Raw genomic sequence first — 13,904 nt, 5'->3', positions numbered from 1 at the left:
AAATGATTACATTTAAAGGTGAATATATGTCTTTTTTGTAGTGTTAGGCAGGTAGGTAAAGGTTAAAGTCATGTATTGACCTCTGAAGTCAGAGATACGCACATTACCGTGTGTGTAATAATAATAATAATAATAATAATAATAATAATAATAATAAAGGCTGTGCAGAAATTGACACTTTAAAAAAAAGGTTGGCTCTCAGCATCAGGGAGTTTAAGCTCGTCTGTTCCTTAAAATGCAGAAAAGGAAGTAACATCATAAGTAAGTCAGTGCAGAAAAGAGGTGCACTAGAAATAAAAATGTGGGGCTTACAATAAAATATTTAAGTCCATTCCTTGGTGACTTTGAGACAAGTGATCATATAAATAAACCTTGCATTACAGCAACAAGCAAATGCAAGCAAAGCATACAGGCAAACACCATTCATTACTCTGTGGCCACAATTAAGACTGTGTGGAGTAGTACATTCAGTCGTTTGCTCATTAAATCTGTCTGTTGTGTTAATTGACTACTGCGAGGTAAGCTTTAGCTCTTTTTTAGGTAAGAGTTCATGTCACATGAATGTTTCTGCAGCAGCGTTTTTAACCGGAAAGCCATAATGACTGAGCTAACTAAACTGCTCTCACTCAGCTTCAATTAATTTGTGTATGTACTAAACAGCCCTACTCACAGTATTGGAAAAGAGACACATATTCATCTGGAGTTCGGCAATTAAATATAAGCATATAGTGTATGATTATTTAGGGGTGGCTTAAAAAAAGCTTAGTAAGTTGGTCATTAAATTCTCCTCCTGACTGCATTTTGAAGCACACTCGACCAACACACTGAACCTCAAACTGTTCCCACTGTGTGAGTAAATAAAACTGAGCAAATGAAATATTGCACTTTATCGCATGAAATTCCTTCTGTAGCTTTTCCTCCCATTCTGTTACTACTGACCTGTGTGTGTGTGTGTGTGGTGTGTGTGTGTGTACACTAATGACACCAATCAGAATTTCCTTTAGGTGATGAGGTGAGAGTTTTGCACTGACCCTTTTAATGCGTCTGCATCTGTGTGTGTGGAGGTGTAAGTGTAGGCGTGTGTTTGTGCTCACTGACCTCTTAAACACCCCTGTGCTCGTCAACACACAACACAACCACTGGACTGTGACCTGCCAAATAAGAGCTTACGCAGTACACTACACACATCCTCCCTCACTCTCTCTCTCTCTCTTTGGACTTCAGACACACTTTTAAGCTCTCTTCTCTCTCGCACATCAAACACATCACACACATCACACCTGTAGTTTCTTCATCCAATCATATGAGCTATCACTGCACAGCCGCCCGCCCGACCCTCCCCCCCTTTCTCTTGGCCGCTCTCTGTCTTATTATAATGGTGTCTAATGTGTCCATGTATCCGTGTGTAGATGGGGGCCAGGCAGCAGCAGCACCAGAGAAGAAGGGGTCTGCCGTGGTAATTGGCCATGATGAAGTTTGGCCAGTGGGGTGACAGGCCCGCTAAGGAAGATGGATCATTCTCATTCGCCCCCGTAAATGTTGTCAATTCCACCGCTCATACAGCGCCATCAGCCCTCATCAAAGAGGAGGGACGCAGCTGCCGGGCCATGGAGGGGTTGGGGTTTGGGGTTGGCGATGCTGATGGGGAGGGGTTGTTCGGGGCAAGATGGGAGGAAACAAGTAAAGGTGGCAGGAGGGGGACCTGGCAGATATAAAGGGTCGCTATAAAGAAATAATAAGGAATAAGGAGGAGACAGGAAATGGGGCTGAGATGGAGGGAAATGTTAATCGATTGATAAATTAGTGGGATAGAGAAAAGAATGTAGAGCAGGGCACTCAGCAGCAGCAGCATCCCACCAATATATGGTAATACTGAGAACTTGGTCATTTTTAGTTTTTCTTCTGTGACCAATGAGTTAAAGCATTTGAAGTTAACTAACTCACAAACTTTACATTGCTTTGAAATCTAAGTCTTCACATTCTTGGATCTGTCACTGAAAGTGGACTCACAGGATCAAATTTCACTTCATTACTCCACTAAAGTTACACATCATGGACGGCACTCACTGTTTCCAGTGTTTTATTTTCATTTTATATAAATGCAGCACTTTTTTTAGGGTATAACATACACACTTTCTCATTGGTTGATTATTGCTGTCTGCGTCGATGCATTTTCTCCTGTCTTGTTTCGTTAACTCTGTCTTCTAAAGGGTTAACAGATAGCAGTCCTTTATCATAACACTTTAACTCTTTAAAAGCAGCTGCACTAAGTTTTAATCTCACTCGTTCTATCACCGTGTCTCTTCCACGCAGCAGCTTGGTCTGCTGAGTCAGAAATGGGACAGATGTGCCCAAGTCAGCCAGAGACACACACATAAACACAAACAAACACACAAATACACACACAGACCGGCCCTTCTGTACCATTTGCATAATAGTATTTCCTATTTTCACCACTTCCAAAATAGCTCGTGATTTCTCCATCTCCTACTCTCTCTCTCCCATTCGCCACATTGGCTTGAGTGCTCCTGATGGAAAATTGCTTGACTATAAACAAATACAATTCCCTGAGTGGCCCACAGACTGAGACAGGGATTGTGGGGAAGGAATTTATCTGTGCTCAAACTGAGCATGGCAGCAAGGGGAGGATACTCATTTCCAAACAGGCGTCTCATGGCTCAGCTCCTTATGAGTCACGGGGCCACTGTAGGCCACATGGGTGGAAGTTTTTACATTTTTTATAATTAATTAATTTATCTAAGTTTTGCAGTTGTTTACTGTTAAACTTCTTGTATGCATGATAAAAAAAAAAAACGTTTAGTGTAGTGATTACACAATGACGCAAAGTCTGCTGTTTTTTTTTTCCAAATTTGGGCAGCATGGTTGATGCGTCTGATCACACTTAAATAGTTTCAGTGTTAATAATAAAATGTTGTGGCTTTGTGCATCTAAATCCAATCTTCACCTGAAAGCTACTTTCCTGTTACAACCCCACAGGGATTTGTGTCTCCTCCTAGAATCAAAAAGTGTATCTTTTACTTTTCAGTTAAATGTGTGAACCACTACACTCTGGAGCCATCAAATTCAATCTCTAACTCCACTGTGAAATTTCCTGCAGGATACTTTAATAAGCTCATGCTTATTAAAGCTTTATAAGTAAAGTTATAAAGCGATGAATTTAGCGTTATTTCTAGTTTCCTGACTACTTGTTTTCTCTTGATTTATTATTTGTTGTGTGGGGAAAACATTCTGCGGTCAATGATGAGATGAACTAGCTGAAATGACCTGAGATGCATTCTTCATTTTTGCGTTTAGTGCAGCAGTAAAGAGTAGACAGGAAAGAGGGGAAGACACAAAGGGTCAAGGGGCGGATTCAAACCCGGGCCGCTGCATTTCAGCCACAGGGCATCTGAGCCAAACTGGAGCCCAAGATAGAAATCCTTTTAAGTAAAGAAAAAAATCTATATATCTAAATATCAGTCTCCTTTTTCTCTGTCCACATCTCAGTGTAAACTGCTTGGTACTGGGGTGGGCGTTTGGACCCAGGGCAGCACGGATGGGCGGGGGTGTTTGTCAGCCCTGCTGATTTATCACCTGGGTAATAGAAAGTGATTGAAGGGAAATTCAAATGAACTGTCTCTGACAGGCACACATGCAGACACACATACGAGCACGCACACATAAATTAATAGCGGGGCTTAATAGACTACAGGGTGAAGTGGAACAAGAGCAGGAGAGGCAGATGAGATAAAAGCAGGGCTTGTTAGGAAAGAAAGATAAAGAAAAAGGTCTGAAATAAACAGGATAGACGAGTAACTACTGCTGACAGATAAAATAAGATTTGCTTGCGAGCGGTATTGCTTTTGGTCTCTTCAAGTGGGACGAAGGAAGACAAAATAATGAGTAAGCCTCATGTTTTAGTGCAAGAAAGCTAAAAAATAATGAGGAGCTTGACGTAACCACTGAGATTACAGTTTATTAGTATAACACCTGAATCTGAGCCTTTTGCTCTTCTGTCTTTACTTTGGTTTTCATAGTTTTGGACATGTCTTTGTCCGATGCACACACACTGACACGCGTTTCGTAAAAGACGACCCCATACAAAACATCACCAGCAGGGACAAATCTGTCAGGAATGTCAGTCGCAAGGCAGGGTGACCCTCCTTGACCATAACCCCACCAATAGTGGTTACTGCGCACACTCACGCACACATGTACAGACACCTCAGCCCACATACCAAAGAGCCTAAGCTGTGGCTGTCAGCGTTAAGGCTAAGAGTGTCAATCATTCCCAGTGGGAAAAAGGGGGGTTAGCAGAGGTGGAGGACCAGATAGTCATGTAGATTTGTGTGTGTGTGTTTGTGTGCATGCGGTTGTGATTGCTTGGGTCTCTTTGTAATGCACTTCTTAAAGCCAGTTTGACCCCAGTTTGATTCCCCTATCCCAGACACCGACCCCAGTGGCTTGACCAGGCTCAGACAGGACACTGACCTATGAATCATGGGTATTATAGTCTTGAGTCCCAGTCTATAGAGCTACTACAGCCAATCCCTGTCGACCTCTCGCCCTGTGCCACTCAAGTCCCCATGTCGGTCAGAGGAAAGAGAATGGACTAAAAAGCCAAACTCTGCCCTGTAGGTCTAAGGCTGCAGCCTATTTATGCTTCCATATACTCCGACTACTCGGGAGTTTGCTTGTACTCTTGCCCTTGGCAATGACTGAATAAATAAACCAGAAGCAGTGTCAGCTTGAAAGCTCGCTGAAACAAAAATTTCATTTTGAAACATTGGCCAAATATTTCCTTAATATTGGCCTCTGGGTTGCTGATTAGAAGGCATCTGAGAAAAGGTAGAGAGAATACAAATGCTAGCTTGTTGTCATTTTGTTATTCAGCATACCACTTACACCTGTCTATTCCACTCAGATTTACATTAATTTACTCCTGAGAAAGGGCGGGAGGTCAATTTAGATGCAACATTAGGACACACAGACACACCCTTTCTCGCTCTCGGTTTTCTCGTCTCGTTTTTCTCTTTTTCTCTCACATGCAAACGATCACACGCATACGCACATTCCCAAGACGCATCAGCATGCGGACAGCGGCACTGCCGTCCCACCAAGCAGCAGGAAGTGAGGTCATAATGAGAGTCGGGTCAATATGTTCATTAACCCCTGTAGTGTGTCTACATTATAGGAACATCAATAGAGCAGGTCTGACTCATCACAGTGTCTATCAGGCCAAAGAAACTCACAGCGGTTTGTCAAGCCAACAGTGAAAACACGACTTGATGCTGACACTTTGAGAGCTCACAGCAACATGAAAGAATTGGGAAAAAGACAGGATGAGTGAAGCGCTTGGATAGAGAGAGAGCTTTTTTAAAATGGGATTATTTGTTGTGCAATGTGACAGCAGTCAGCAACATTGACATGGCATGGCAAGGCATAGCAGGCAGGCTTTTTTTTTTTCTAAAAACAGAGACAAATATTTTATATGACAGTCAGATAAACCTTTAAATGTTAACTGATAAACTACAAACTAATCTGGCTTCTGTACTATGTAAATCCCAAAATAGTCCATTACATTTTAAGCTTTCCTGTCTTACATTTTTTTACTATCAGCTACAAAAAAAAAGAATTTTGCACCTGTGTCCACTGGAAAACCCAAATAACTGTCATATTGGTGGCAATTTGAAACTCCTGCACACTGTCTCTTTAAACGATGAGACTTGTGCCATTCTACAGTTTTGCTCTTATTGATGGAAAGACCAAAAACAACAATGTGTTAGTCTAGCGCTGTTTGTTTTAATTTTGTTTGCATGTGTGGCACGCAACCGTTGAGCATTAGTTCTTGGATGTTTTTATTTGGAGATTCCAGGTTGGTGAAAGTAGGCCGTCTTCTAATCAAAACATATACCTTGGTGTAAAAAAAAGTGTATGCTTTTTTATATTGTGCTTATTTTTTGTCAGAGATTGTAAATAAAAAAAACACACGTTCTGAAAAGGATGAGAGGCCCTTTAACCTCTGTGCTGCAGTTACACCTACATCCCAGGTAGGCCCTAGTATTATTTTCTTGACTAAAACCAGAGGTGGTGAAGGGCCACGGTTAGCGGAATGAAAAAAATGTATGTCTTTGAACGAGGACAAAGCACTTGTTAGTGGGGAAACATATTTGTTGCTTTGGATCTTTTCATGGTCTTGTAAACAGTAAGAAAAAAAATGTCTGAACTCAGCGAAAAAAGACTTACAGTATAGGATGGCTGAATGGCTGTTGTGCTGTGACAGTGACTTGAAGTACACTGCTGTGTCTGGTGGCCGTGAGGTGATAACACAGGAGACGCCACTTCTGCTTTAGTCAGCTTCTGTTTGTTTTTCATGAGCGGTTATCTCCTGTCACAGCCCCTATTTTTCATTAGCCCACAACTACATTCTTGTTGACTCCTAACCTCTTCCCAACCTCAGCCTCAGCCCAGAGCCTGCACGATGCCTCGCCCTTACCTTGCCAGAATCAGGGCTCACATAGAGGTCAGAGCTGGACTGGATTGGACAGGATGGCTGTCTGTCAAAGAGGCGGTCCAATACCTCGATCTGCTGTGGCGAGAATAGCTCCCCTCTCATCTGCTTCCTGAGGAAGTCCCGCCCACTGTGACCGTGTCCATTGGCCAGCGGTGACTCCTGCAAACCTGCACAGAGAGGACAGGTGAAAGGAGAGGGATTAGACAGGCTGTAAATGCAGAATTTTTAAGAGAGGAATGATAACTGAAAGGGAGAGGAAATGAGCAAGATAAAAGGAAGCTTTTGTGAGTCTGGTTTATGTTATGGAGGGAAAACCCAGACAGACAGCGATAGAGGAATGAAGGGAGTAGTGAAAGCGTGTGTTGACAATATAAATCACTAAGACAGATGTGGAGAAAGAAGTTAGTGGACTCAAATGAACTCCAGTGAACTGATTTAAGACTGAGCGACTTCATAGATTGTGGAGGCTCAGAGAAAATGGTATACAAATGCAATCCATTACCAAGCATACGCTGTCTCTCCTTCTTGATCTCTAAAAAGTACACTCTCTCCTCTCATATATACACACTTGTCCGTCCCCTCTCGTTGTATCACACATACACACACATACACACAAATATATATTGCCACGGTATCAGTATTAGACTGTGAGCTCTCGTATCCTGCAGTTATTGCAAGGCTGAGGGACTGAACGAGACAATTATAAGAACTCTGAAGAGTCGCGGCCCACAAATGATTAGAGAAGAGAGAACGAGAGAAAAAGATAAAGAGAAAAAGGGGATGAGGGTGAAAATCCCCACTATAGAGCCAATTCAGCGTTCCAAACCACTCCTGAGAGCCTATTTTAGTCCTGGGGGTCACTGTGTGTTTAGTGTGTGTATGTGCGTGAATGTGTGTCCAGGGTAGGGATATGACAGACAGGTGGAGAGGGGGGAGGGGGCTTCAAATATATATATATTTTTTTTTCCATTTGGACTGAAAATACAGATTCATTTGCACCAGAATAGTTCTAATAAAAAAAACTGAAGAAAGAAAGAAAAAAATGTCTGTCTAACCATATTTAACCTCAAGGGATGCTTCCTGTTTTGAAATTCTGTAGTTGTGGATAACTTTTAATACCACTACATGTAGTTAATGAGACCTGTGCTACTGCAGGGGAGACTATATTTGTTTTATAAAGGTTAGAGTGTTTGTTAAAATGTAGTATTTCAGATTTAATGACTTCAAAACTACAGAAACAGCTTTTGGGTGAGTTTTGCTAATCTGATTTTATAAGTCAGTGAGAATTTTAAATGACTTCTTATTTCATTTAATATCAGGAAACATTTTTCCTAATGACTTTGTGGTCTTATTTACTAGTTTTCACATTTTAATTGTATTAATTTTGTTAAATAGTTGTTCCCTATCTGTATAAAATAGATGATAAATCAGAGTATAATTCACTTTGTAATAAAGAAGTAACTGAGATTTCAGCTAAGGACTGAGCTGAGACAGTATAGTAATCTATAAGAATGACAGGTTTCTTCTTTAACATAGATTTACTTAATCTTATTCATTCTTTATTTGTTCTAGTCACATTCCTAAAAACATAATCTAAAAAAGGTTTTACGACATAAGCAAGAATTACTGGTTTACAGCAAAGATGCAATGGGTTTTAAGTAAGCAAGTTTAGGTAGATTACATTGAGGAAAATAAAGTGTTTTGTGAGGAGTCAGAATTAATTGATCCTTTGTACAAGATAAGAGGATTATGTAAGTTTACATCGACAGTAGCCTAATAAAGAAACTGACAGTTTGTTTGTTTGTTTGTTTTTTCACTTTTTTTGTTGTTTTGGTTCATTATTTAAGTGATCTCTGTGCACATCCAAGAGTGACAGGCAGAACTAAAACTGTCAAGCATTTAGTAGATTGGCATATGGCACTGTGACGATATAGAGGTTAGCACTTCTCCTCTAAGCAGGAAGTTCTGGGTTTGAAGTTGTTTGTGGGCTGTGGCCTTTCTGTGTGAAGTTTGTGTGTTCGCAATGTGGCTGGATGGGTTTTTTTCGATAGTCTAAAAAGTTTCAGGTTAAACTGGCTATAGGTGTGAGTGCAAATGCACCAGGATAGACTGAAAACCTTTCCTGGATGGATGGATGGATGGATGGATGGATGGATGGATGGATGGATTACAGTCCCAGAGTTGTATATCGGTACCAAAGCTGGTTGCAAAATGTTTGCTTACAGTTTGATGTGTGTTAGCTAAATTTCTTGGCACAACCTGTGGCTTTGGATCAATTCAAAGACTTCTAGCAAACCTTTAAATCTTCAGACAGTATCTAGCTCATACTACAGTTCTGTGTCACACACTAAACCTCCCTCTACATCTTCAGTACACAAAACCCTCTCTCACAAACAGAGGTTTGATTATAATCTCTCTCTCTCTTACACACACACACACACACACTCATATACAGATGCTGGGAGTAGTGTGAGTGTATGGTCCAGGTCTCCGGTGACAGACCAATCAGGGTGGGAGATAAAGCCAGTATGATGCTTTAGCCTGGTAACCCAAGGCAACCCATTTAATCCCACCGGCCAGTCCCCATGATGGAATTCAATTGATCAATCATGTAGCTCTGATGGCACCATTTCAGCCAGCTTATTGCTTTCTGCTTTCTCTCTGTTGCACACACAAACTCTCTCATATGTGCGCAGACACACACACACACACAAATGCACCCTGAAAGACTGACCTGTGTCTGTCATGGTGGAGCACCCACAAAGAACCAGAGAAAGACAGAACAGGGGAGATGACAGAACCTGCTGTAATCGAGCAGTAAGAACAAAGCTTTTACTTATGATAATCAATATTGTCCATTCATCTGTATGAAGTTGTGTAAAGGTGTGTGTGTGTGTGTGTTTGTGTGTGTGTGTGTGTGTGTGTGTGTGTGTGTGTGTGTGTGTGTGTGTGTGTGTGTGTGTGTGTGTGTGTGTGTGTGTCTTGAGGTGTGCATGGTGTGTGTGTGTGTCTTGAGGTGTGCATGCATGGGCCTTGGTATGGATGTGATTGAGGCTGTGACTGTGGGTGGGTGGGTAGCTTGATATCCGGCTGGTCTCATTGTATCCATGGATGGGTAAAGAAACTCATTGCCGTGACGGGTTAAATCCTATTCACTGTTGGATGCGTGCACACACACACACACACACACACACAAACACACACACACACACAGCTGCCTCTATCTCTGTGATTCAGTCTCAGAAGGGAAGCGCTTCTCTTCCCTCTTTTTCAGAGCAGAACAAAACAAACAATGAGCCCTTATTGTTCTCTCCTTTCTGCCTTTTTCCTCTCTCTTCCGCCTTCTCTGTCTCTCTCTCTCTTTCTCCCTCCCTCCTGCCTCTCTTGCTCTCTCTCCATCACAGTCGTCTTCCATAACAGCCTGCTGCTGCCATTTTTCCCAAGAATCCAGAAGCAGTTGAATTATTAAATCCAAATACCCTAAAGAATTAGATGAGTTGTCACTTATTTGTCTGTTTTCCTGCCTGCTTATACATGCATGTCTGCAGAGGTTAGAACACCACCAGTGGGCTTCTTTTTGCTCTTGACATAGATAATCATGCTGATAGCCCAAGTGTCACAAGTCTGACCTCACAGCCCCAGCTCTTCCCTGCATGTGTGTGTAATGATTTTTTTTTTTGTCTGTGAGAGTGCGTATGTGCCTGATCCAAACTCCAGAGATCAAAGTTTTTCTGAGCCGGGAGGAGCTACGCACGAAGGGCGACGATCCCCTCCCTCCACCCTGCATCTCTTGCTCATTCCCAGCATCTTTTATTTTGTAAGCTGCCTCATGTCACAGTGGATGCACAAGGGGGTGAGAGGTCAATCTGGCATTCTGGGTAAATGCCATTGAAACTATTTGTTGTTGTATTTTGAAAAATGTGCACGACTTAAAAATACTGAGAGTGGATTTCCCCTCATAGATTTGAGGAAGAAAAAAACAGCACTACCTTTAGTGACCGGCCCACCTGTCCTGAACTCCACATGCATGTTGGATGCTTGCACACACACACACATACACACACACACACATACACACACACACACAGCAGCAGCAGCTTCAATGTGTAAAGTGAATAGGTTAAGGTACAATAGTCCCCTTTTGGCCCCAGAAGTCAAGTTCTTCCATTCACACCCATTCATCTCCTTTCTGGCCCCAGTCACCCCCAACTTCCCCTCGCTTTGGCTGGGGGCACAGGTCACCACAGGGTTTTACCCCTACAAACTCCTCCTACCAACACACAGGAACACATGCATACACAACACAAGCTACTGATCCCTTCTTCCTGTGTTCACGTGCACAGCAGCTGTTTGATATGCTCATGGCTAACAGTTTCCATTGCACGCGTTGACGTCCTTACAAGCACATACAGCAGATATGATATGCAATGATATGATATAAAAAAACAGTAATTTCATCACAACAAACTAAGCATCATTTCACTCATACTGCGCACCTTGCAACAGATTAGGATGGCCAGACCAGCTCAGCACCAGAACTACTGATTTATGTTTTACCAGTTTTAAAAGTCAATGGCCTGGAGAACACGTTCTAATGTAGATGTGTTTTTAGCAAATCGAGGGGGCAATATTGTTGACCAGATGGCAACAGTTCAATTGAGGAGACAGTGGGGTGCCTCTTGTGAGCTAGAATATCATTTGTTTTATTTATACCTCTGTCTCTGTAAATACATTCCATTATTGAAAACATAATATCTTCCACAACACATTTAATTCAAAGAGTAAACACAATCTGCTGCAGGAATTGAGATGCTGTGGACACCAGGGAGTGTGGAGTTCAACAACATGTAGCAATGAGAGACTAAATAATTGGTGGAGGCACAAAATGAGTTGGTACCAAGTTAAAATTCAACTTTATGGGGGGTGATTGAGTGAGACAGATGCAAAGAATACCACTGACTGATGTGAGAATTATGGGAATTAGACAAGAGGTTTACCTACACTAGCAAACAGCCTGTCAGCTACAAAACAATGGATGAACAACTCTGTATGTTTACTGATGTTGGTACAGTTTACTGGCTATATTGGCAGAGTAGCAGATGATGTAGTGGGACAGAATATTTTCAGTAACAACTTGTTTTTTGTGGTCAAAAGGTTTCTTTTGTTCAGTTTATGTGGTCAATCCACATGCTCCAGTATAAGCTATAAGCTTATACTGGAGCATGTGGAGCATGACCCCCCCCCCCCCCCCCCCCCCCCAAAAAAAAAAAAAAAACAAAAACAAAAAAGCAAAACAAAACAAAAACACTAAAATGGACCAATGGTATCATTGTTCTAAATGCGTTCTGAACTACACAAACTGTCACATTGCTGTATGTGCGATATATCCACCTGTACAAAGAGAGACAGACAAAGTCAACAAAAGAGCCTTGGTGATGTCCGGTGTGTCACTGTAGTGTACTGTGGGTTTATGCCTTCCTTCTCCGTGTGTAAGAATGTCTGCAAAGACGGGCATATGGCCGTGACTCGTCGTCAGAAGCTTGCCTTATTGTTTGCCTGTGTATGTGTTTGTCTGTCCATGTCTGTGCATGCTGTTCCCCCTGTCGCCCCTTGCTGTGTGTGTGTGTCATTATCCAGCGGGGGCTGCTCTAATGGAAGCTGTGATTAGCAATGCTGTTAATTAGACCACAGAGCCAACCGCGCAGACCTCTGGCACAGAAACGCTGCAGATAAAACACACAAGCGAAACGTGACACGGCGAGACATAATGCTCGAATGATGCTTTCTGAATGCTTCAATGAAACGAGAAGTGATACAATGTTTCGATTCGAACTGTGAAATGGAAAGTCCAGCGGCAGTCATAGAAAACCGGCAGACAGACCACACATGTAGCACATGGTGTAGTGTGTCGTGCACATAAAGAACAAAGTGAAACAATAATACCGCTAATTAGGCTACAGATACTTTCCTTCAGCAACAGATCTGACTGCAGAGTTTCTGCTGAAGACAATACAGCACAGAATGGGGTGGATTAATACTTCATATTATTTATGTCAAAGAGGCATGGATGAAATCAGTCAGAGACCAGTTTCACTGTAGCCGTTCAGACTTATGATCACTAACTGTTAATCTTTCATTCTTTACTCTGTCAGTGAGCCAAAATGTGGACATGACAATCACTGTGCTCTGTGCGAGTGCTCTGATCTTATTCAAGAGCAGCAACTAAAATCAGAGTCCCATCAAACTTAGTGTAAAATTTAACCGAATATATCTAAAACATTTGAATTTGATTCGTTTCTCTTCTTCTACATGCACATCAAGGTAAGTCAAGGTGTGCATGCGAGATAACTTAATGAATACGAAATGTGGAAAATGTGAGGGAAAATTGCCATTTTACATTTGTTTCAAGTGTTAATGTGAGAAAAGGCAGTTTCCTCATCGTATAGGTTCTTTGTCTGCCCCAGTTTTTAAAGTCTAGAGTGTGTCTCAAGCTTCACCGGGTGTTTAAGCCTGTTTTTAGAACACTATGTCACATTTTGCTTTTATGGATACACCAAATCTTCTACCTCAACCTTAACTTTGTAACATATGTGGACGTTTTATGCAGTTGGAACAGAAAGACGTAGGAAACCCCAACCAGCGGATGATCACTGAACAGGATGAGAGTGCAATTTGTTGTTATTTTTGATTGAGCTAAAACCTCATTTATCAATGGACAAACTGTTCACATAGCAAGTCAAACTTTGATCCAGTGCATCAGTGGTATATGTGTGTATGTCTCTATGTCTGCGTTGGGTCTAAAGTCTTTGTACTCTACTGATGGTTAAGTGGGCTGAATCCGAGCATATCAAGGTGCACCTGGGATTCACCTGGAACCTGCTGGAGTGTTCTGAAAATTCATCAGCAGTGGGAAAAAGGATCCCACACTGTATCTGTGTGCGTGTGTGTGTGTGTGTGTGTGTGTCAGGGAGAGAGAGAGCGAAATAGCCCCCAGTGGCATTCTGTCACCCCCTCTCGCTCCGACATCTGGTCCTGTCTCATTTACCGTAGGAGACCGTCTGTGTGATGGCTTTTTAATGCCACTGACACCCCCCCCCACACACACCCACACACACACACACAATCAGGCAAACACGTGGAGGCATATCAGCGTACACAAATATATACATCCATTACCTATGACCACATACACAAGCTCGCATATACATTAGCATGCAACATTGATCAAGTATGACAGAAGTATATGATCGATAGTGCGTGCATAAGCTGGCCTCTCGGGTTGCTATCCCATGAAACACTGTTAGTAAATAAATCTGCGTTCCTCAATGAAGATGTTTTATTCACATGTCCCGTTGCTGTTGCTCGTGTGTTAGATTCTCGTGTGCCTTGT

At 42.1% G+C, this 13,904-nt stretch overlaps 1 protein-coding gene across 3 annotated transcripts in view; it reads right to left on the bottom strand.

The window, feature by feature from the left end:
- pax5 (paired box 5) overlaps positions 1-13,904 on the bottom strand; it is a 53,495-nt gene that overhangs the window by 16,991 nt on the left and 22,600 nt on the right. For 2 of the 3 annotated variants that reach the window (XM_006787543.3, XM_087841778.1), the window contains one exon: positions 6,497-6,681. In XM_006787543.3, coding sequence (XP_006787606.1) covers positions 6,497-6,681 — 185 coding nt within the window. The remainder of the gene's footprint in view (positions 1-6,496; positions 6,682-13,904) is intronic. The other variant, XM_035906383.2, reaches the window with a different exon arrangement.

This window comes from Neolamprologus brichardi, chromosome 6 (genome assembly GCF_056152115.1).
Source record: "Neolamprologus brichardi isolate AB-2024 chromosome 6, ASM5615211v1, whole genome shotgun sequence".
In the NCBI taxonomy this organism is placed as follows: domain Eukaryota; kingdom Metazoa; phylum Chordata; class Actinopteri; order Cichliformes; family Cichlidae; genus Neolamprologus; species Neolamprologus brichardi.
Note: the sequence above shows the minus strand (reverse complement) of the source record. Positions and strands in the feature narration are given on the sequence as shown.